Source organism: Carassius gibelio, chromosome A6 (genome assembly GCF_023724105.1).
Source record: "Carassius gibelio isolate Cgi1373 ecotype wild population from Czech Republic chromosome A6, carGib1.2-hapl.c, whole genome shotgun sequence".
Classification (NCBI taxonomy): Eukaryota; Metazoa; Chordata; class Actinopteri; order Cypriniformes; family Cyprinidae; genus Carassius; species Carassius gibelio.
The window spans coordinates 2147254-2171852 of NC_068376.1; the positions used below are offsets into that span (position 1 = coordinate 2147254).

Consider the following 24599-nt stretch of genomic DNA (forward strand, 5'->3'; position numbering starts at 1 on the left):
GCTAAACCACCTGCTTGGTCAGATTAGACAACCATTTTAAGGGTCATAGGCTAGTTTATGCTGACATTTTTCAAAGGAGTAGGCATCAGAGATTTCTGTTCAATTAGTGTTTCCAGATCTTATTAAAAACTCCATCAATCAATCCATCTGCTATGACAGGTACGTAAGCAATGTTTGGCTAATTCCTTAAAGTTAATCATCTATTTCATTAGTGGCAGGTACAGAGGACAAGCAACCAGACAATAATTACCTGCTCACAGATACATAGTGATGAGGCTATGCTTTAGAGCCAAAGTCTATACAGAATTAACTAGATTTTTATATTTTCTTAAGAAAATATGAGCGGTACTTGCCCAGACAGAAGTTACTTACATTTACATTTACATTTAATCATTTAGCAGACGCTTTTATCCAAAGCGACTTACGAATGAGAACAATAGAAGCAGTCAGGTCAACAAGAGAACAACAACAATATACAAGTGCCATGACAAATCTCAGTTAGTCTAGTATAGAATGCCTAGCCAGGTTTTTTTATTTTTATTTTTATTTTTTTATGAAAAGACAAGAAAAGGAAAAGTGCTAGTATTAGTTGGTTAAGTGCTGTCGAAAAAGATGAGTTTTAGATGTTTCTTGAAAATGAGTAAAGACTCAGCTGTACGAATTGAGATTGGGAGGTCATTCCACCAGCTCGGCACAGTCCAGGAAAAGGTCTGTGAGAGTGATTTTGAACTTCTTTGGGATGGCACCTCAAGGCGTCGTACACTTGCAGAGCGCAAACTTCTGGAGCGCACATAAGATTTAACCAGTGAGTTTAGGTAAGTTGGTGCCGTGCCAGTGGTCGTCTTGTAGGCAAGCATCAGTACCTTGAATTTGATGCGAGCGGCTACTGGTAGCCAGTGTAACCTGATGAGGAGAGGAGTAACGTGACCTTTTTTTGGCTCATTGAAGAAAACCCTCGCTGCTGCATTCTGGATCATTTGCAGAGGCTTGACAGTACATGCAGGAAGGCCCGCCAGGAGAGCATTACAATAGTGCAGTCTGGAGAGAACAAGAGCTTGCTCTGATAGGAAGGGTCTAATCTTCCTAATGTTGTATAAGGCAAACCTGCAAGACCAGGTCGTTGTAGCAATGTGGTCTGTGAAGCTTAACTGATGATCCATCACAACTCCTAGGTTTCTGGCTGTCCTGGAAGGAGTAATGGTTGACAAACCCAGCTGTATAGAGAAGTTGTGATGAAGCAATGGGTTAGCTGGAATCACCAGGAGTTCTGTCTTCGTAAGGTTAAGCTGAAGGTGATGGTCATTCATCCAGCTAGAAATGTCACTTAGACAGGCTGAAATGCGAGCATCTACCGTCGGGTCATCTGGTTGGAATGAGAAGTAGAGTTGGGTGTCATCAGCATAGCAGTGATAAGAAAAGCCATGCTTCTGAATGACAGATCCTTATGACATCATGTAGATGGAGAAGAGAAGTGGTCCAAGTACTGAGCCTTGAGGAACCCCAGTAGCAAGGTGTTGTGACTTAGAAACATCACCCCTCCAAGACACACTGAAGGATCTGTCAGAGAGGTTGGACTAAACCCACAGGAGTGCGGTTCCAGAGATGCCATCTTTCTGAGGGTGGACAGGAGAATCTGGTGATTAATGGTGTCAAAAGCAGCAGACAGGTCGAGTAAGATGAGAACCGAGGATTTTGAAGCTGCTCTTGCTAGTCACAGGGCTTTAGTAACTGAGAGCAGAGCAGTCTCAGTGGAGTGGCCACTTTTGAAGCCAGATTGGTTGCTGTCCAGGAGGTTGTTCTGTACAAGGAACATAGAAAGCTGGTTGAACACAGCTTGCTCAAGTGTCTTTGCAATGAATGGAAGAACGGATTCTGGTCTGTAGAAGCGCTGGATTTAGACCTGGTTTCTTGAGCAGTGGGCTTACCCGAGCCTGCTTAAATGCTGAGGGAAATTTTCCAGAGTGAAGAGAGGAATTGATAATGTAAGCGAAGGTATGACTGAAGAAGAGATCGCTTGAAGGAGGTGAGTGGGGATCGGATCAAGTGGACAAGTAGTAGGATGATTGGACAGGAGAAGTTTGGAAATGTCCATCTCTGAGAGTGGGGAGAAGGAGGATAAAGAGTGTGCATCGGTCATTGTGAAGTTGTCCTCAGTCTGCGGTGTGGAGAATTGGTCACTGATGGTTCGTGTCTTATTTGTGAAGAAAACTGCAAAGTCGACCGCTGTAAGAGTCGATGGAGGATGTGGTGGCGGCAGATTAAGAAGAGAAGAGAAAGTCTTGAAGATTGTCCGAGCGTCACAAAAGCTGTTAATTTTGTTGTGGTAGTAGGATGTTTTAGCCGTGAAGACATTCGCAGACATTTGCACTTCCATGAAACTACACAAACTAAGGCACGTACTTCACTACAACTTCACTAGAAACCGTCAAAATAAAAGTTCGGTTTAACTTGATGTAATTATGACAGAAATATATTACTGCACTGTAGAATGTACTTCTCAATTTAACAACAACAGAATTTTAACAACAAAGTTAGTTTTAGAGGAATTTCACTTTGTGAAACATAATATCACTTTTATGTTTTAATTTAAACCTCAGTTGCACTTTGTTTGCAAATTTTTTTTAGCTTAAATTTAATACAATCTTAATTAATATTAATCATTTGAAATATAAAAAGTAGAAAAAGATTCTTTAAATTATTAAAATGTTCTTCACACTATATAAAAATATCAAGAACTGTTCACCAAAATGTTTCTTCAGTTCCACTTTTAGAACCTTTAAAAAGTTTTTAAACAGTTATTGTAAGCTTAAAGGGGGGGTGAAATGCTTGTTTTCACCCAATATCCTGTAAATCTTGAGTACCTATAGAGTAGTACTGCATTCTTCATAACTCCAAAAAGTCTTTGGTTTATTATATTCATAAGAGAAAAATAGTCTGTACCGATTTTTCCCGGAAAAACACGACCGGCTGGAGGCGTGACGTGTGGGCGGAGCAAAAGAATCACGAGCGCCAGTAGGCTTTTGCGTTGAGAGCATGTGGAAGCTGTGACATTACCGTGAGGGAAAACCCATCATCCAAAACAAACCATGGCTTACAGTCAGATTCAGCGTATATTTATGATCCAGAATCAGATCCCGATGCTGAAACTGAACGAGAGCAGCAGCAGCAACGACTCGCTCCAAGCGGGGCTCGAACCCGGGTCTCCGGCATGGGAGGGGACACCACTAACAAGGAGGCAGAGATATTTTAAGCAGTTTTACTCACCGCCTGCGGTTCCAACACACGGTCGTGACCCTTTTTCGTTGGGATTGCATCATCCTTAAGAAATAAACTATACGCAAATCCGTCGTCAAACTGGGCCTTGTTTGTAAAACAAGCATCTTCGAAATGCAGGGAACAAACAAAAACACTTGCACAACTCCGTTGATGCTCTGTAAAAATAAACTCCATCCACTGGTCCCTTAATGCTGTTTCTCTTTTGGTAATCTGTGCAGGGTTGTCTTGCCCTGGCAACCAAAAACACACTTCTTTTGTGACTTTTTGCGACGCTCTCGCTCTGATCAGTGAATCGCTCTGATCAGTGAAATGTCTGTGCTGCTCAGCCTTGCTACACGCTAGCGCGCGCTCTTCCGGCAGAAGTGCCTCAGGACCCATATAAGGAAATTCCGCTCCATCTAACGTCACACAGAGCCATACTCTTGAAAAAAACTTTCCGAAACTTTTGGGAACAAAAATACTCCTTCAAACATACAACTTAATTTTTGAAACTTTGTCCATGTTTAGCATGGGAATCCAACTCTTTAACAGTGTAAAAAAACTCAGTATGCATGAAATAGCATTTCACCCCACCTTTAAGAGATTTTATTTGCATGTTTTACCATTGCTGTGTGAAAATCATAATTCAAATAGCTTGTTAAAACAATATCAAATCATATCCATAGAACTAATGGTGGTTTGTATGTTCATATCTAGGGTTTGGAATTTGAATAAACCTCTAACATAACCTTATTAATCTCTGTCTTGTAGCAAGGAACTTAGAATAATTAGATACGTTATAGTTGCTTTTCTGATTGAAGTCTCATGTGATGTTTCTAACACTGCTCTTTCCTAAATTAAATTTAATTACTAGGATTTGAACACTTGTTTAGTAACCAAAAGATACTATAGACATCTATAAAGACTTGCATCAAGTAAAAAGGGGGGGGGGGGGGGGGGGGGCTAAAAATAGAAATTAATCATCTTGTCATTGTGGTGTCAGGACAGCCTAAGGGAGAAGAACTCCACCGAATTTATTCACTGCCCTTGTACAGCTTATGTCAAACTATATCTCAGTCAAAATACATATCTAGTTCTTCACAGTGACCTTGAATAGAGGACTTTCCCCATTTCTTGCACACACACGATTCTCCTCTTCCAACCTATACAACACTTTATCAATTTAAAAAACGTCTGCACATAAAGCACTGAGGCTGGGATTAACCCTCCGTTATCAGGCTGATCTCCCTGTCCATTCATCTCTGAAAGGCCTCACCACCCACACGTTCTCTTTCTAAAGCCCTGATTGCTCAGGTATTGACCATGTGCGAATCCGAGCGAGCTGTAGGAGCCTGTGGCTGGTTATACACATGCACTTTTCAAGATCATTTAATATTGAGTGTCCATCAGGGGCGTGCATGCTAGAACAGAGTGACATGACACGTTGCTTACATGCAGAAAAAATAATTACAAAGCACCGACACAATACTTGATATCCAGCTAGATATCTACTTGACTTCAAGTGCTGTGAAATTCCAACTTGCTGAGTTATTAGATTGTGTGCCAAATGACACCCAACAACCTGTTTGTTAACAAATGATTCATGTCACATTCACATCACGTATGGCGGTATCTCTGTAAAAGATCGTAAACCCATTGCCATTCATTTCACAGGACATGCACTATGTGCGTTGAACAGCAGCAGTTTTGGTGTCACATTCGAATGTTTGACTTTCAGGTTCTGCAGACATTGAGAGACACCAGGGACAATCATTGACATGCATGTTGCTGCTTGTGCATGTGACAATAGAGCGTGCACCTTTGCATGAAGACCTGTGTGCATGCATGATATGAAAACTGTGAGCTGCTCCATTTCAAATGATGTCAAAAAAAAAGGGAAAATAGGAGAAAACAGAACAAATCTAGGACATTTCATATGCATCTTAACTGGGAGAAATTAAAATAACAATCAGATTGTTGCAGTGTGACTACAAAGAAATAACTTAACAAATATTAATTATATTTGCACATGCAAAACTCTGCATGTTACTAGAGCGATTCTGCCCAAGCCTGACATTCCTGACTTTAGATTAACTTGGAGTATCTTTTCAGCCAGTATACAAAAGGTTTCCACACTGGTATGAACATCTAGACATAATATGGACATGTAAAACAGGTCAAGATTTCACAAAAAAAGGAGCTACAATTCGCTGATGCAGTAAGCCGAGGATCAACACCAGTTTACTGGAAATTTTGTTTGCTTCCCAACAGTGCCATTGCACCAAAGGGAAAACACCACAGATAGAAGTATTTGCATTCTACTCGTCAGGAACATTAAAGGACGCAAAGCAAAACCTGAATTTAACATGCAAAAACTGCAGTGAAACATCTTGAGGTTTACATGTTGGGCACTTAGATGGAGGCATGACGCCCTCTGCTGGATGCACACTGGTATCACAATAATAATTCAGCTCAAATGTTAACCTCTAGAAGACATTGAGCTTTACATTTTTACTCTCAAATCATTGATGATCATAATGATGTTTCAGTGTTTGTGCTGTGACATACAGATATGTATACAGATTTCAATATCAATTCCTTACTTTTGTTTCATTTACAAAATAAATATATTATTGTATTTAGCCTGCTTAATTTAATCCAGGATTTCTGCAGGTGTTGTGATGGTAAACGTAACACTTTAATGAATAAATTGAAGGAAACACAATTTCAGTGTGCTTATCAACATTTCAACAGGTGTTCATTACTTTTTAATTCATAATCTTAATTTTGCTTTAAGCATAAACTCATCAAGTTTGTTAAACTTCTAAGAAAACCAGACCTCTTGCATCATTTTATATCTCAAGTAAATGTATCTAAGAGTGTACTAAAAACAAGAAAATTACATAATTGGAAAGTTGCAAGACCTGTTCAACTGCAATAGTATTCATTTAAAATAAATAATATTCATCAATTCAAGTATGATGCCACGATTACTGCATCAAAAATGACAATCTCGCATGCAAAACCACATAGATGATCACCATTTGGATTTTCAAGACCTTTATTGAATTTCTAAATTTGTGTAATCTTAATCTCAACAGATAGGAGACAGTAAAAAACAAGGAAAAATAACAACGAGTGCTTGTTGAAGCCCTGACTGAGTAAATATGAAGCATGTAAAACAGCACTTTAGATTAAGAGATATGTTTCCATTGCTGTGATAAAGAAAATATGATTTTAAAAAAATTCAGTCAAAACGAATCCTTAATAAAACCCCTCCACATCTACATGCCTCGGTAACCACTCAAAGCAACCTCACAGCAACGTATAACAAGAAACAAGGATAACACACACACTTATTACCGTATGTTAGGTTTGTGCAAGTGACAAAAGCTATGGAACAATCTTGCAGGTGAAAATAATGGAAAATGACTAAAAATTCAGACAGTCAAAACCTTAAATTCACTTATAAATCTCAAACATTTCTACAATAATGGAGTATTGCATTTAACAAATGCTGTCAGATCTGATAATCAGCTCCTTGATTATGCTGAAAACACAAACGTTGCAGATTCTGCAGACCGTCAGCACTCAAGGAATGAAAAACACAAAGATGTCAAGAGTTACAGAAGTGCTTCTAGCTCACAGGTTAAGATGAATGGATATAGAAAAGGACACATTTACAGAGTTGCAGATGAGATCTTAAATCATACCAACAATCTTAAGTGTGTTTGGCATATAAATAAAAAACATCAAGGCTTCCAGTATGTTTTCTTCAAAGAAAGAAAATGCCCTTTTCAGTTTTGGGGGAGAAGAAGTGTGGCGTTAAGCTTTTGTGCAGCGGTTGAAACTGCAGGAAGTGGTCTGAGAAAGCATTTTCCAGGTTTCTTGATTCTAGGGAACATCTACTATAGAAAAATAAGGCCACAGTTATTTGCCCTTAAGATCCGTTCTCGCTTTTCACTTGTTTGGAAGCTGGCTCTTCATTATCTTCCCCATTTGAGTCGAGAGGTCTCTTCTTTTGACTGGCTTGCTCTGTAGAAGAAGAGAATACATTACTGTTTTCTTATATATATATATATATGAGATTTGGTCGAGATACAACTATTTGAAAATCTGGAATCTGAGGGTGCAAAAAAAGCAATGCATATTACAAATCAAAAATTAAGTTTTGACATTTACTGTAAGAAATGTACAAAATATCTTCATGGAACATGATCTTTCTTAGTATCCTAATGATTTTCTGGCGTAAAAGAAAAACAAATCGATAATTTGGACCTAAAAGATTTTTTTGGCTATTGCTACAAAATATACCCCAGAGACTTAAGACTGCTTTTGTGCTTCAGGGATATGTGTGTGTGTGTGTGTGTGTGTGTGTGTGTGTGTATATATATATATATAATTAAAATTGATTTTATCAATATTAGTACAAATATATAATATCTGTTTTCTCTATAAAATAATAAAATGAATTAAATGAGTTTCACTTAGCTGAAGAAAAAAAAAAGCGGCAGCTGCGGCACTATGCTGATAGTTATAAAAATGATTGTAGTTTAAACGAATAATAAGTTTTGCCAGACTATGTCATAAGTACATCACCTTTAAATGTCTTTTTTTTTTTAAATGACAAAAACTACCCGCCATAAAAACTTGGTGGCAAAGAAAAATGAAAATATGTATTTAAAACTATAATATTATAATAAAAACTTCATGTTTAATTAATTAATTGTAAGTATACGTGTCAGAGTGGAAGTTGTTTCGACAGCAGTCTGTCAGTGTGTTTGTCATCAATCAAGGGGAAAAGAAAAGCCCTTTTACCTTCATCTCCCTCGTCATCACTTTCAAACTTGGTCTTCTTTCCCTTGAACTGGGTCTGTTCTCTTCCTCCTCGGTCTCTGCGTCCTCCTCTGCCTCTTCCACGACCCCTGTGACCTCCTGCACTCACAGGACACGCCGTGGCACATTGTGTTCAATGGGGAGACTCAGACACCTGAATGTGTTAACTGTGTCCTCTGGATTACCTCGGCCTCCTTTACGTTTGTTCAGGGACTCCTGCTGATCCTCGATGATTTTCTTCAGCGTCTCCATTTCTACGTCTCCCTCCAGTACCTCCCACTGAAGATCCTGCTCTTTAACCTTGGGGTCCTGTCCTCCGTGAGCCTCTCGGACCTTCTGCAGGGCCTCCTGGGCGCTCGAGTGGAACAGGATCGTGCCCTGAGGAGGATATCAAAGACAGAAGTTAATGAAGGAGATAACTCCTTCTGCTGATGGAGGCTGGGAGCTACTTTTTTTTTTTTTTTTTTAAGAAAGCATGTCAAGAAACATTTTGAATTGTTAAAGATTCAATAAGTTTCAAAGAATCAAAAAAAAAAAAAAAAAATGTGTTCAACATTGATAATCAGAAATGTTTCTGGAGCAGCAAATCAGCACATTAGAATGATTTCTGAAGGAGTTATGATGCTGAAACATTCAAATTAGAAATCTTAAAATGTATTCAATTAGAAAGGAGTTTTTTTCAAGTTGTTATAACATCAGAAACAAAATCAGAATCAGAAAGAGCTTTATTGTCAGGTTTATACATAAGAGGAATTTGTTTTCGGTGACAGAAGCTTCAAATAGAATGAGTTACAAGAAAACAGGAAATAACAATATACAAAACGTTTTTTTTTTTAAATACACAATATACAAAATAGACATTATTACTGTTTTTACCAAACAATGCAGATTTGGTGAACAGAAGAGAAAAAAACAAAAATATATACATTTACAAAACCATTTACATGTACAATTTAAAATGATATCAATATATTTAATTATTTTAAAATATGATTGTTTGCACATGTGTGTGCCTCTTTAACTTACAACATTACAACACCAGATAAAATGCTATTTTACAAACTGATTAAGCAAACATCCAATAAATAATGTTGTCTAGACTTGAATGTGAAGATGTTCATTCCTCACCTCTTTAGCTCCTCTGGTGAAATCAATCCATTTGATCCGAGCATGATTGGAGAAGATCTCGTGGAAATCCTCTCTCGAGGTCTGACCCAACTCACCGGAGAACTTCAGCAGACAGCCTTTCTGATCATTCAGGGATTTCTGGGTAAACAGAAGAGCCACACTTGTTATAAACCGTCACGTCTGAGAACATTTGCGTCTCTGCGCGAGAACTCACCAGCTCTTCTTCTTCAGCTTGTTTCTGCTTGCCCTCCTTTTCACTGAAATGCACATTTTCCAATTATAACATTTTTCATCTCACTTTTTTGTTGAAAGAGGTGTTGTGAATTACCTTTTTGCTTTAGCTTTTGCTTCCACACGATTCTGCTTCCTCTCAGCAAACTTTTTAGAAAAGTAGGCCTCTCTACAGACGAGGTTAAAGGTTAACATAACTCTCAGACCAGTATATTCAAAGCCATTCAGCTACTAAGAAAACACGCAATGCTCAGAGAAAAGACGGACAGGACTCTGAAAAACTTACTTCATCATGACGATTATCTCGTTCCCTTTGTACTCTTTGACATCAGTGCGCTCCACACAAGCCTTGGCAGCTTCTTCAGATGCTAAAACCACAAAGATCGATCCCTGCAGACCGCAACAGAAACAGGAAGAATTGATTAGTTAGACACAACATTTATATTTTACTCAAAAGTGAGATAGATTTCCTATACTAAGTACAGTTTTAAAGTTCTGTAATCTTATTTTTCCCGTTGTTTTGAACTTAAAAAAAAAAAAAAGAAAAAAAAAAAAAAGACATTTCTTTTCATTAATTGAAACAGAGCTGAAATAAAAAACCAACATAAAAAAATTGGTCTTGGCAAATACATAAAATAAAATACTATTGAAGTACAATGAACTACAATAAAAAAAACACCTTAATGCAGAAACTGTTAACTTCAAAGAAATGGTGATATATTAAATGAAATATTAAAATGAAATTTTGAAGTCTGAAATACTATTTTTTGTAAATTGTATTACAATTATCGGTTTTATTTATTTTACAGTGTACCTAAATTATAAAAAATTAAATGAATGCTCAAAATAAAAAAAATCTACCTCACTTATTAAAAATTACATTAATGCTAAATAGAAAAATTACAACAAGGAACAAACTTAAATCTAAAAATAAAATTTTAATGACATTCAAAATATTAATAAATACAATAACAGCATATTAATAATACTAAAATAACACTGGTATGACTACTGATGGCTTAAAAAAAAAAAAAAAAAGCATTTCCTGCATTTTTCTTTTTGAAATATATTTGCCCAAATGGTTTTCTTATTGTGTCACTTTAAGAGCTCTTACACTTTAAAAGCCTTACTTTGAAAGTCTTCTGCACTCCTTTCCTCATGTAGATGTTCTCGACCGTGCATTTATCTGCAAACCACTCTTTAATCTCGTCCAGTGTGGTTTCAAGAGGAAAACCTTTCTGTTGAGTTCAAGCATTGACATCAGTCAACCAACAGAAACAAGTGGGCTGACAAAAACACTAGTGTCCAAGAATACAAACAGGACAAGATCAAATGTTAAAATGCTTTTATAAGCTGTTTGTGAAATGGGGACTTTATGTTCACTCACCATGTAGATAGATTTGTGTTTGAGCGCATCCCTGTATTCCTCGTTGTCCTCTGGGAGAGGTTTGTTGGGATTTCGTCTTATTTTGGTTTTGTCCTCGCTGATCTCCAGGAGACCTGTTTTAGACTTCTGCAGCGACTCCACAATAAGAGCTGCGTCTGACGTGAGACTCTTCAGTCTGTGAGGACCAACACAACATGAGACGAACACAACAGCAGAAAAAACCCTGATGCCCAAAGCTACGTGAACTGATGTGTGTGGAGTGTTATTTTAAAAAAGTAATACATTTCTAATTACTAGCTCTTTTTTGCATGCAAAAACAGTTCACTGAATCCAAGAAAACACAAATTATTCAGAGTTTCTGCAGGTTTTATGTCTCTTTAAGACCAGATAAATTAAACTTGAGGAATAAACTGAAGGGAATACAATATCTGTATGTTCTCTAAATGCACACACAATTAATTGTAATACCAACACGTCAGCGTTTGAAAACAATCTTCATTGCTTTTTACTCTTTTACATGATGGTCTTCCTCAATATTTTATTTTCCAGTGCAAATGTCTTTTTATTCCTACTTTTAAGCATAAACTCCCTTAATTATGTTCAATTCCTCAGACTTGATATCTTTATCTTGCATATAAACTAAATGTTTCTTGTTTTAAGAAAATATATTTTGAACACAACGTCATTACTCTACAAAATAAAGACTTGCTGGTCTATTTAACACTCTTTTAATGGACTTAATTTGTGAAAGAGTGAAAACTCTGGAAACTCTGTTTTCATTTTGACATTTGCATAAGCATTTCTCTTGTAATGTGTTACCTGTTAAACTTCAGCATTGTCTCCAGAGTGACCCAGCCATCATCTAACTGCAGCTGCTCCTTCAGAAACTTGTCTCGAGGGAGATTGTGGTCCCCAAAATAATACTGAACACACAGAAACATTGACATTCATGTCAGTCATTTGAATGAGAAAATAAACCTATTAATGACGCTCATCATCTCACCTCAATCTGTTCCACCACCTTCTTCTCCAAAAGAGACATTTCCTGATTGTCTGCCATCTCTGTTAGGATGAGAAATAGATAATAATGAATATGAATATTTTTGCCTTTCTTTCTATAAAGTCTGTAAGCATTTAAAATGTTTATGTTTTGTACTTTTGTATAAAATTAACAACACAAACCTATATTATCAGCATAACAGTTTAAGTAAAAAACTGATGAAAAATGTGTGTGAACTGAAGTGTGTGATTGTCAAAGCACGTGTTGCATTCAGCTTCTGTTTTAAACGGAGTGTTGCTGACTGTTGAAGTCAATAAATCCATTGGTAAATAGCACTAAAAAATCATCTCTCTGTAGCTTATTAATTCAGTCAATAGTTGTTATAATCTGTATAAAGCAATTTACGCCGCACGCACCACATGTTAAAGGAGGACACTAAACAAACATCGCGCGCCCAATCTGTCATTGCTGTGTTTCTTTGCTGTTTGAAGCACTGCAACACTGTAAACAACAGAAAAACCAGCAGATCGCAAAAACACCAAACTCACTTTACCTGCGTTTTGATTCTGGCTAATCTCAATCAAACACCACACCAAACGCTCTCCGAACGTGAAGCGTGGGGTTGGCGTCGCGGTGTTATGACGTCACGCAGAGACCGGGGAGGATCATGGGAAAGAGAGTTCATATCCTGACTGTTGTATTTTTTTACATAAACGTTGAGCAGCTCTTTTTTTTTTTTCAACGATTTAAAATTACTTCATTAGTTTTACCATGCTACTATGTACTACTACTAAACTAAAACAGGCGATTTATTAAAAGGTGTTTCATGCATTTTATTTGAAATGTGTCATTTCAGTAAAAGAATATTGGAATATTGCACACACACACACACACACATACACATACACACACACACACACACATATATATATATATATATATATATATATATATATATATATATATATATATATATAATGTATACATTTAGCAGACACTTTTATCCAAAGCAACTTACAGTGCATTCAGGCTAACATTTTTTACCTAACATGTGGTCGCTGGGAATCGAACCCACAACCTTTTGCAATGCAAAAGCAATAAGCTGGCTGCATGAAAAAACACATCATATAACCTGTAATTAACTAATGGTTTAGATTAAGAGGTCTGTGCTGCCAGATCCTGTTGCTTAATAACATCATCAACTTCATTATATTATGACTGCTATTTATTTTTTATTTAACTTCCATTTCAGATGCAATCATTTATTCAAAGAAACAAAATGCAAGCCATAACTTAGGCTGGGTAATTCATTTATTCCTTTATAATCAGACACTAAACATGTGAATGGACTGTGTGACACAAGTACAAAGGACACAATATTTGTTGTAAATATTAACAGGAACAAGGTCTGAGTTGAGGAGAATATAACTTTTCTGACATGCAAGCTTCTCTGGCATTTATAAACCAGTACTAGAGTCTTTGTTCTCCTTTCATCCATCTGCTTTCAATACAATAGTCCGAATCAAGACTCAGGCTGCATGTATAATGCCCATCAAGCTCATTCAGAAACAAACATTCACAAAACTGTTGATATAAAGTCATCCCAAACTGCTGTTACCAGGACTCTTTAGAAACATCACTGAAACAAACTGTCCAGTCCAAAAGTCTGAGACCAAACTGACAATCTGAAAATAAATAAAAAATGTAAGTGCTTCAGTAATAATAATGCCAGAAAAATTAATAGGAAATTAATTTTCAATTTCTGACAATTTGTAAGGTAAATTTTCTTATGCAACTACTTTTATCTTGTTTATTTGTAATTTTTAAATATCAATAATATATATAATTTTTTAAATATATAATTCTAAAATAAAAAGTCTTGGAGACTTTTGGGGTCCACTATATATATGGTACTAACAAGAAGATTAGGGTTGGCATTAATACTAATATGATCCATTTTTCTATCTTCTGCATTGAAATATTAAACTATATAGTCGTACCAAACTGCAGTTTCCCATTCAGGCTGCATTAATTCATGACCATAATTGTATTTATTGGCATAGTATTTTTCATCATGCATATTTTGGAATAAATATTTAGCTAGCATGTTAACACATTTACATTTGTTCATTTTAACGTTCTGCAGCAAACCTCAATGAATTCAATATTAAGCACCTCAAACTGTTAAATTATTTGTTATATAAATCCAAAGAGTGAGCTTATTTTATGATTTAAATCTCAATGACAATTAGATGTAAATCTGCTAAAAAATTACATTTTAAAATGTGCACCGCTACCAAAACGTAAACTTAATTGTGACAGATATTACACCATGCCCAAATTAGTTTATCAAGTAGTCCAAGGGGGAAGTGAGCTATAGTAGGATGCACATAATGCACTTACTGCAGAATAAACGTGCTATTCATTTAGTTCAGTGAGACTGAAGTTAGTTACAATACTGGTTACAATACTACATTACTCAATCAGAGCTCTTAGTTCCCTGAGGATTTCATTGCCACTAGCCCAGGGCATGATTTTCGCCGGGAGTGATTCTGAACCTTCTGAAAGGGCTTTGCACAACAGTTTCTCAAGGGTGAATCCTTTCCTAGGCATTGCAATATCCCCTTCTTTCAATTCTTTAATGGGGCAAAAGTCATTTCCTCCATCTCCTATATAGCAAATCCTCTCGTAATGCACACCAGCCTTAGCTTGCTTCTCTTTGAAATCATGCAGCACCCTCCTCTTGCACAGGTTTACAGGACAGTGCTGGCAGTCATGCGCGTGGAAGCAGCGCAAGGTCATGTAGCCGCGCGCATCGATGCTGGCAGGGTTGGTGAAGACGTCATCCACAGCAGACTTCAACCCTGATGCATGCAAAACCCAGTCTATGAAGATGCTGTTGGAATCGGAGATTATGATGCAGTCGATGTCTTTCTTGTTGTCAGATATGAAGGTCAGGAGCTCGATCATGCCGTCGGTGAACGGGATGCTCTCCATCACCGCGCGCATGTGCTCCGGCTGCACGGACTGGTCACCGATGTAGGTCAAGACTCGAGCCATGTACTCGGTCCAGCGGCCTCTCTGGTAGGACTTCTTCAGCCAGTCCGGTAACGTCTGCTCAGGAGCGGAGCGGATCACCCATGTGTCGCTGTTGTCATCCACTATAGTGTGATCGAAGTCGAACACTACTAAGGTCTTCATCCTGTGCAAAAAATAAATAAATAATTAAATAAACATAACACATAATGACCGACAAACAGATGTTCGATATTCAACATATCTTTATCAAAACGTAAAGTAACGAGATGCATGCAAACAAATCAAATATACACTAACCTGAAGCTGCAGCTTGACTGAGTTATTTTACTTCGTTAGCGATTCACTTGCTTATAACACAAAGCATGATGAGTCATCCCCCCTCAAGCGATGGCTCGTCTCTGATAGGCCGCCGCTCACGCCACTCAAACTTCTTGCGACGCTCCGATTGGTCACTCGAATCGTAAGCATTTGGGTCATCCTTGCTTTCTGTTTCCAATAAGTCATTCATTTAAAAAAAGTGAATCAGTTTATTTCGAATGGGAACGGAATTGTCTATCTACTTGAAATATAGACACTGCTAGTAAAATATTTTTGAATAGTAGAGTCATAAATCTATTAAATAATACCACACATTCAGATATCAAGCATGAATACAAGAGGGAAAAAAAGATAACACCATAACTGATTAATCAATACATTAAGACAACTGTTTTGTATTACAATCAGGGCTGAAAAGATTAGTAGACATTATATAATATTTAATATAATAAAAAAAGTCGACAAATGTTTTTGTTGTCGAGTAGTGGATTGATCTCATATGACTTAATGTAAAAGAGCCTGCAATAACGCGGTTTGACCAGCTCCAGTCTCCAGAGGACAGACTCCGCGAGCTGAGTCAGATAAAAGCAGTGTAAACTGATTTATAAAAATGACATGTGCTGCAAGCTTTCATCTCATTATCGAAATAAACACACAAAAAAATGACATTAGTTAAGAAAGCATTAACATAGCGATGTGGATAAGTTTGCACCATTTCTGCATTTGGAACTCCAGTCACATCACGTGTATATATATGGTGTTTTAAGCGAGCTAATGTTGTGAAGAAAATAATTTATCGAAAATGAAATGTCTTCGCACTTTATGACTTACTAAAGATGGCATGCAGAATGATGCATCATTCATTCAGTCAAGTACTTCTTCATTTATTTAAATGGTGATTGAGAAAGTTTTTCTGTCATCTCATTCTGTGTGCCAAATATATTTACATTTAGAAATTTAGCAGATGCTTTTATCCAATTAAGCGACTTAAAAATCAATTAAAACCAACAAAAGAGCAATGTGCTGTAACAAGTGTTTTTTTTAATTATATAACAGATGGAAAGAAAACATATAGAATAGAAAAAGAATATAGCAATAGTGTTTTTCTATTTGTAATTTTTAAAAAGATTTTTATTGTAAAAAAATTTAATTGTACAATAGTAAGCCGACGTGATTACCTTGTTTTATTAATTAGTTAGAATATGTACAACTCGGCATTTTAACTAATTGTAAGAGCAGAATAATAGAACAAAGCCTACCGATTATTCTGTCAAGTAATTGAAGATTAATCAAATAACTGTAATAATCGTTAGATTGATTATTCAAATCGTTTGATGCATTTCTTATTGTTTTCAGAAATATGCAAATTAGGCATTTTCTGATTAAATATGTGCAAATATTCGTACATTTCCAGAAGAGAACAGAGAATTTAAAAGACAGGTTCCAATGTCCCTTTTTATTTAGTTGAAATATTGAAATATGGAGTATTTTGGAAATCCATTTCTATAAAAAATATTTCATATGTTTAGGTAAAAAAAGTTATTACAAATTAGGCAAATTATATATTAAAACAAACCCTTGTGTAAAAATCTTCAGAGCACAGATAGAAATAAAACTGTGAAGTTGTTTTAAGTGCTACTGAGGTGAAGAACTGGTTCAGTATTGAGGGGAAAACTTTCAAGATTACCTTTAAAGAAATAATTTCTAATTAAAATCTTCAATGCATTTCCTTCAATGTGTTTTTTCTTTCCAAAAATCTGAAAGAAAAGTTATGGAAGAAAAATACGTTGATCTCACAACTGAGCAGTGCATGAAATATATATAAATGCTAATAATTAACACACAATGGTAGAACTGAAAAATAAAATCACTTTATATTCAATAAAGGCTACATTTAATGTGTTATGAAATTAATAATGATTATAAAGGTTTACTGTAATGTTAAAATACCTAAATCTAAAAACAGGTGAAATGTGTAAAATATCTAAAACAAATCAATGAAAAAAAAAAAAAAAAAAAATCTCTACTAATAAATACTGCATCCTTAATTCCTAATGGCACTTCAAGAAATTAGGAACAGGTTTCAATCACAGGTTGAGTTTCAATTTTTATTTGTCAAATTCAACAGAACCTAACATTGCCATCTTTTTACAAACATAAAGCCCTTACAAATCTTTAAGGTACTCAAACATGTCTCCAACTAACCCCTTTTAAAAAACACAGCTCAGATCAGACAGAAAAACAGTTAAGCAACCAGTTACACTAAACGTTTATGTCGGATATGGGCAAGAAAATGAAAACAAATATCTGATAAAAGTTGGACAAATATAACTGATTCAACTTAAACAAATGAGGATGCAACTGGTATCAGCCATTAGAAAAAAATATTCCAGGTGTTCAGGAGAAGGACATGTCTGGTTCACACAATGACTAAAATAAGTCTTTGTATCAGTCGTTGTACAGTCACTGATGGAAAAAAGAAAACAAATAAACAAAGTGGTACATGCAGTCTCTCAGTCGCTGTCACTGGAAGAGGAGTCCTTTTTCTTCACATTTTTACCTGGACTTTTAGATTTGTCTTTAGATTTCGGACTCTCGCTCCTTTTTCTTTTCTTCTGTTTCTCAGCATCGCTCTCTGAATCGCTGCTTCCACTGTCACTCTTTTCATTCCTCTTCCTGCCGCTCTGTCGATCATCTCGCTCTCGGCTTCTCTGTCTCTGGGAGCTCCTGTCTCGTCCTCTGCTCTCTTTGCTCTTTGACTCGTCTGCACTCTTCCTCTTGTTTCTGTCTTCTGCGTCTCTCCCGCGGTCTCTTCTGTCTGGTTCTCTGCTTCTCGACCGGCGAGTTGATCTTCTGTCTCGACTGCTGCTGTGGCGTCGGTCACGGCCTCGCTCATGTGATTGGTCATGCTTGTCGCGGCCTCTGGATCTGGACCGGTGTGATGCATCGCGACCCTTTTCTCTGCTTTTCGATCGGTCAAGTCGCTGCTCTCCATTCTTCTTCTTTTCCCCATCCTTCAACTTATCCTTATCATTCCCTTCAGGATGTTTGGTTCTTTCTTTGCTTCTGTCTTTTTGTTCACCCTCTTTCTCTCGCTCTTTGGCATCTTTCTCTTTCTTGTCTTTGCTGCTTGAGCGTCCTCGCTTATCATCCGCTTTGCTGTGCTTTTCCTTCTCTCTCTTCTTTTCTTTGCTCTTGCTCCGACTGCGAGCTTTCTTTTTTTCTGCATCATCATCCGTCTTTTTCCGTGCGTCCCTATCTCTGCTTTTGGAGCGATGTTTGTCCCTCTTCCTGTCTCTTCCCCGGGAGGGACTGCGTGATTTGTCCCGCTTTGCATCTCTCTTTTCTCGTTCAGACTTCTTTTTTGCTTCTTCTTGTCGTGCAGCTTTGTTCTCAGTCGCTGGCTCATTGGCTTGTGTCTTTACCTCTGACATATCGCCTCTGAAAAAAAAAAAAAAAAACATGGAAGATTTATTTTCAAATACATAATAGATAACATGAGTGCAATTAATGTTTTGGAACAGCACAAGGGCAATTAAACGATTTCACTTTTGAGTGAACAAATCAAGTTTATGAACTTCTCATTGCATGAATTCTGGATGCAATGTTTGTATGCACTGTAAAAATGGACATACTTGTCCCCCTTGATCCATCGTTCCTGGGTGACGGCTGTGTTGGGTTTAGCTTTCTGTGTCCTTTGCATTTCCTGCCTCCAGTGTGGAGGCGTCTCACTGCGGCAAAACCGATCCCATGAACGCGAGCGAGATCTAGATGGTGTCCGGTAGCGCTACAGAAATAAATAAATAATAAAAATTAGATATCATTAAAACAAAACCTGCATTATTCAACAGTTTGGGATCAGTTAAATTTATTTTTTTAATTCAGCAAGAATGAGTGAAATTGACCAAAAGTATAAGACAAAAAATTAATAAAAATAAAGCTATTTAAAACTAATGCTATTCTTTTAAACTTTCTATTCAAAGAATTCTTAAAAAATTTCTATATATAAATGTATATATATTTTTGTAGTTTTTGATTGCTTCCACTGTCCTCATTTGTAAGTCGTTTTGGATAAAAGCATTTGCTAAATGAATAAATGTTATGTAAATGCATAACGATTTTCACAAAAATATTCAGCAGTTTTCAACATTGATAATAATCAGAAATGTTTCTTGAGCAGAAGATCTGCATATTCAAATGATTTCTGAAGATCATGTGACACTGAAGACTGGAGGAATGATACTGAAAATTCAGCTGCAGATCACAGGAATAAATGAAATGGTAATATGCATAAAAAAGAAAATAATAAAAAGGCTACAATTTCACCACATACTGTTTTTTTTTTTTTTTTTTTTTTTGGACCAAATAAATGCAGGCTTGCTTAGCAGAAGAGATGTCTTTCAGAAATCTTACCAACCCCAAACTTTCTGAGTGTATTAAAATTTTAACTCTAGTGATCCAAATCAAATAAATTTGTTCTCTCACCCTCGGTCCTCTTCCTTTAATTCTGCGCCCTGACCTGGTCATCACCAGTCTTGTGCGGTTTGGCCGTGAGTTCGTCATGGTTCTGGGATAGAATTTACAAGTTATGAACCCGAGAGGAAAATAATAAAATCACACAACATTTCATCCATGTCTGTACAACAAATGATCCTCCACAACCTTACTGAAGTATTAAAATATCACATCCGACCTGTCCCTTTCCCTCTCTCTCTCCCGGTCTCTTTCTCTTTGTCTGTCTTTCCCAGAGTCTTCCTTTTGCTTTTCTTTCCCTTGCTCCTCTTCTTTGGCCTTTTGGGGGCTTCGCCTCATTAGGAAGCGGTTTTCTGGAATGGGCGGGACTTCCTCTGGACGGACGGTCGACAAGGATTGGGGATCAGCCTCTTCCTCATCAGACCTACAGAAAAAGACGTTAAAATTCTCACACTCTTCTTGTACTAAGTGCAAATAATACAATGAAATTAACTGTAGAATTATTGTGGATATGTAGTGTATGTACATTTTTTTAAATCTCATTTTGCTCGTCACAGGCTGTGCATCCAAACAAAGTCTACAGAATTCACCAGTCTAGTCAAATTAGGCAGATGCCCTTATCCTTAAAAACCATGAGTAAAACTAGACAAAGATAGATGAAAATAGACTATATTAAAATTGACTTTCAACAACACTGACCAGAAACACAAATTATTGGCTGGCAAAATCACTTCAGACATTTCTGATCATTATGGCACTGCGTTGAGCTTTTAGTAATGATGTGCTCAACACATGTGGAAAGTAAATATTTCACATTTTCAAGCATTTTATATTAGTGTTGTTGCAAGGTGAAAGATTAACATCATAAATGTGTAAAAGGTGACTGTACCCTTTCTTGTCTTTCTTCTTGTGTTTCTGTTCTTTCTTTTTCTTGTGTTCCTTCTTATGTTTCTTGCGGCGTTTCTTTTCCTTCTCTGATTCCTCGGAGTCTGTGGAGCTGTCTGAGGAAGAGTCACCATCACTCTCGCTGGATGACTGATGCTTCTTCTTTTCTTTCTTTGCTGGATGACAGAATGTGAAGCAATACTTTAAAAACACACTTTCATAATTTGACTGGGAAAATGTTTTCAAGTAGGATTAAACCAAGACTAAATTAAAGTGTGATCTCTTTGAGATAAATTTTGCTGAACGATAAATTGTCCAAGAAATTATCACGATAAATGGCCTAGACCAGGTTCAACTAAAATAATGATACTGGCATAAAAACACAGGTAAACCTTTTCAAAGATCAATAAACTTATTTTATTTTATGGCAGTTTCAGAGCAAGAAATACCAATATGTTGACTTTGTGTGGCTAAAAATGAATTAATTTTGTATGTTATATTATGTGTATATGCCAGTTAGGGATGCTCATATTGACCGTTTAACCGTTAAACGAAAGTAAACATTTTGACCGATGAAGGAGCTCGATGAAGGGGCCATTCACATAACACATTTTTTTGTGCTCAAGTTTGTTATTTCAAATGCAGTATGCATGCTTATACTGGAAGAGGCGTGCTTGTTTTTTTCCAGGCGCGTCCGCACCACATCTAGTTACAAACATCTCAGCTGTTCAGAATGATGCAAGGGAAATCTGTGGCATTGTCGCGGCCGAAAATATCATTTAAACTGGGCAAAACACTTTTTTTTTTTTTTTTTTTTACAAAAAATCGGATAAAAATAAAACCGATTTCATGGGGCCATAAGGAAGCATATATCTACACAAGTACACAACAAAAATATAAGGTAAAGCTAATATCGTACAACATCGAAACATTTTCTCATGTTCAAAGCTGGAAAGAAAATATGCAATATCACCTTTTGATTTTGGAACAAGTTCCCCACAGTTGAGCACTTTGACCTCAGCGTAGGGTCGGCTGTTGGCATCGGTCTTCTGACTCTCGATCATCCGGATCACCTCCTGGCCGGAGATCACCTGACCAAACACCACATGAATTCTGGGAAAAAGCAACAAAAACCGTTAAACACCACAATTGTTGTTTATATTACTTAGTTGGTACATTACATTGTACTGCACACTTACCCATCCAAGTGAGGAGTTGGTTTTGTAGTTCTATGGTCAGGGACACAAAACAGTGAGGCAGAATGTAAATATAAATCTAACGAACACAAAAACAGTGATTAATGCACACCATAATCGATCCAAGTCATTATCACTTGCAGTTCATAACTAGTTCAAGACCAAACCAATGCACTGAGGACATAAACATTTATTCTGCATCTAGACAGCAAGAAAGAAAACAATAGTTGCAGATCATTGTCCATTTTCAAACAGAATGTTACAATCCACTATCCAACAGCTCAGTAGTGATGCCCCACTAAAGCAAGGTATCTGCAGGATTATTAGGCTCAAAATTAAGATTGTTTAAGACCTGCACAAATAAAATGCATACCATATGAGCAGGGTAGAGAAATGTCTATGGTGACATTAAACTGTTAAATTACTGTAAAAAGCATGATTTACAGGTCAGATACAGGTTTTCACAACAACAAAGCTTTATAAAATGATAACGCTGTAAAGCTGAAACCCTGTAAAGAAGCACAAATGCGGGACTCACATAAAGAACTGTGAGCCATTGGTGTCCTTCCCTCTGTTTGCCATCGACAGCAGGAAATCTTTGGTATGTTTCATTGAGAAGCTCTCATCTAGACAAAAAAATAAAATAAAATAAAATAAGACGAAATATGGAATTCAGTGTTGTTACTGGCAACTAAATCAATTAAAAAGTGTTTAAATACACCTAAAATGAAATGTAAAAATGTAAAGACCCTAAAAAGAAAATGTTCTAAAATTACTAATACAAAAGCAAAATAGAAATAAAAAAAACTAATAAAATTTACAAAAGCAATAGTGTAATATAAGCTAATTCAATAATATTACTAAAAACAATAAATATGTCTAAATGCTAAAATAACACTGAAAGAAATGTAGATGTTTCATGATGACCATTTAAAGTCAGTGATTTATAGACTTGGTCAACGAAGAGTCATCTCAACCAAACGACTTGCAAATTGGACATCAATGTGGAACTTCTAAAACAAAAAATGCTATATTTTATTAATATGCACATGATTATTAAGTGGAAAAAGGACACTCACCTTCAAAGAAACCTCCATATATAGATTCACCACCTCTGCCATTCCCTGTAAAGGCAAACACTTCTGTCAAATGTCAATGCTCATAGGATATACATCATAAAAAACAGCAGAAGTATGAAATACCTTCGCTGAAGTCTCCTCCTTGTATCATAAAGTCCTTTACTATCCTGTGAAACAGACTTCCTTTGTAGTGCAAGGGTTTCTGGGTGGTCTTGCCAATTCCTTTCTCACCTGGAGACAGAGATGAAAGAAAACCCCCACAATGCATAAACACAAGATTTTATTGAATTAAGCATGAATTTTTTTTAGTTTTTGAACCAAAATGTATTTTCAATGCTTCAACAAATTCTAACTGACCCTCTGATGTCACATGGACTATTTGATGATGTTTTTAATACCTTTATAACCATGGACTGTATACAGTACATACATTTTCAATGGAGGGTCAGAAAGCTCTCGGACTAAACCTAAAATATCTTAAACTGTGTTCTGAGGATGAACGGAGGTCTTATGGGTTTGGAACGAAATGAGTGGGAGTCATTAATGACATAATTATCATTTTTGGGTGAACCAACCCTTTAAGTAATATTTAATAAATAAAATTAATAGATAGAGATGTCAGTCTATAAACACCTGTGCACAGGCAGCGGAAGTTTTCACATGTCTTAGGACACGCCTCCGAGAAAAGCTCCACGACCACTCGTCCCGCTGCAGGAAGGAAACCCAATGAGAAAATGATCATACAGAGAAACACATCCCACATTCTCTGGTCCTGAAGAGCAGCTGTGCATATGGAGTCTCACCTGGCACATTACTAATGCCGATGTCAAAGAAGCAGCGAGGACGCTGTGCCTTCACCCCCATCACACTGCAAGCACAAACACTCTTACTAACACATCTGTGCTCAGACACAACACACCATCAAAATCCTGCTTCACTAGCGTAACAACACTATTACACAAACTAACAGATTCAATAAAGGGGAAAACCTTTTGATTTGCATTATGACACGCTTCTGACAGACTCTCATAGAGAACATCAGTATGTCATATTGCTCATGTAGCAAGTCCTCAATGTCAATTATTGTTCGTGTTATTATACTAACTTTGAGTCAGCACTTTCACTTTCAGCAGAATAGCACATTACAACCACGAATATGTCTTTTCCACGTGGTCTTGTATTAGCTTTGAGATTTTAAATAGCTTTAAAGTAAATCGACATTCATTTGTTTATGTTCGTGCTGCTGCTCGTGCGCTTAGCTTGTGCTAAAAACATCAATAGCAGCACACTTGGACTATTCTCATCTGTTTAAACTGCATATTTATAGAATTAGCTTTAAGAAATCGGATAAATGGTCATATTTGCTCACACCCGCGATTAAATGCAAGCGTTTGCCTTTTAAAGATTGAATGACTAGCATGCTAACGTGATACATGTGTCAATTACGTTGAGATTTCCGTTTCGTTTTTCCCTTTGTACGAGTCATACCGAGAAGTATTTTTTTATATATTTGACAGAAGTATAACTTACATGTTTGAATCAAGTTAAACCAATGCTACCAAAACGAAGAGAACGTTAACAACATCGACTGCCGTTCTCCTGGCCGCGCGCGCACGTCTGGAGATGGCGCCGTGACGATCAGCGGTGCATTCTGGGTAAAGACATAAACCGCCTGAACCAGAGACTACGGAAACTTAAAGCGGTCAAGAATCAAATGGGATTTGTAGTTTCAATGTCGCTTGAGTTTCACTTCTTCTTCTTCTTCTTTTCAT

General features: G+C 36.7%; 3 protein-coding genes across 5 annotated transcripts; all 3 read right to left on the bottom strand.

The window, feature by feature from the left end:
* Positions 1–6298: 6298 nt before the first annotated feature.
* LOC128015237 (lupus La protein-like) lies at positions 6299–12503 on the bottom strand. Of its 2 annotated transcripts, none has more exons than XM_052598915.1 (12): positions 12391–12503; positions 11841–11899; positions 11657–11760; positions 10838–11012; positions 10581–10688; positions 9737–9840; positions 9548–9619; positions 9434–9476; positions 9220–9357; positions 8277–8469; positions 8074–8190; positions 6299–7290 (listed from the first exon to the last, which is right to left on the bottom strand). In XM_052598915.1, exons 2-12 carry the CDS (start codon positions 11895–11897, stop codon positions 7196–7198), a joined length of 1206 nt encoding a protein of 401 aa, XP_052454875.1. In that variant the 5' UTR covers positions 11898–11899; positions 12391–12503; the 3' UTR covers positions 6299–7195. The 2 variants fall into 2 exon arrangements, with proteins under 2 accessions (XP_052454875.1, XP_052454876.1); XM_052598916.1 differs by lacking the exon at positions 12391–12503 and adding an exon at positions 12254–12275.
* A 627-nt stretch (positions 12504–13130) lies between these two features.
* Positions 13131–15262, bottom strand: LOC128015239 (pyridoxal phosphate phosphatase PHOSPHO2-like). The gene is made up of 2 exons (XM_052598917.1): positions 15174–15262; positions 13131–15039 (listed from the first exon to the last, which is right to left on the bottom strand). Exon 2 carries the CDS (start codon positions 15036–15038, stop codon positions 14313–14315), a length of 726 nt encoding a protein of 241 aa, XP_052454877.1. The 5' UTR covers position 15039; positions 15174–15262; the 3' UTR covers positions 13131–14312.
* Positions 15263–17283: 2021 nt separating this feature from the next.
* On the bottom strand, positions 17284–24563 carry LOC128015240 (peptidyl-prolyl cis-trans isomerase G-like). 2 transcript variants are annotated; one of them, XM_052598918.1, is made up of 13 exons: positions 24358–24563; positions 23631–23695; positions 23461–23535; positions 22951–23058; positions 22828–22872; positions 22287–22374; positions 21752–21781; positions 21526–21665; positions 20557–20728; positions 19888–20091; positions 19680–19761; positions 18830–18981; positions 17284–18635 (listed from the first exon to the last, which is right to left on the bottom strand). In XM_052598918.1, the coding sequence occupies exons 2-13, from the start codon at positions 23689–23691 to the stop codon at positions 17708–17710; spliced, it is 2085 nt and encodes a 694-aa protein (XP_052454878.1). In that variant the 5' UTR covers positions 23692–23695; positions 24358–24563; the 3' UTR covers positions 17284–17707. The 2 variants fall into 2 exon arrangements, with proteins under 2 accessions (XP_052454878.1, XP_052454879.1); XM_052598919.1 differs by lacking the exons at positions 23461–23535; positions 23631–23695; positions 24358–24563 and having other exon boundaries at positions 21752–21827; positions 22951–23054.
* Between the last annotated feature and the right edge of the window lie 36 nt (positions 24564–24599).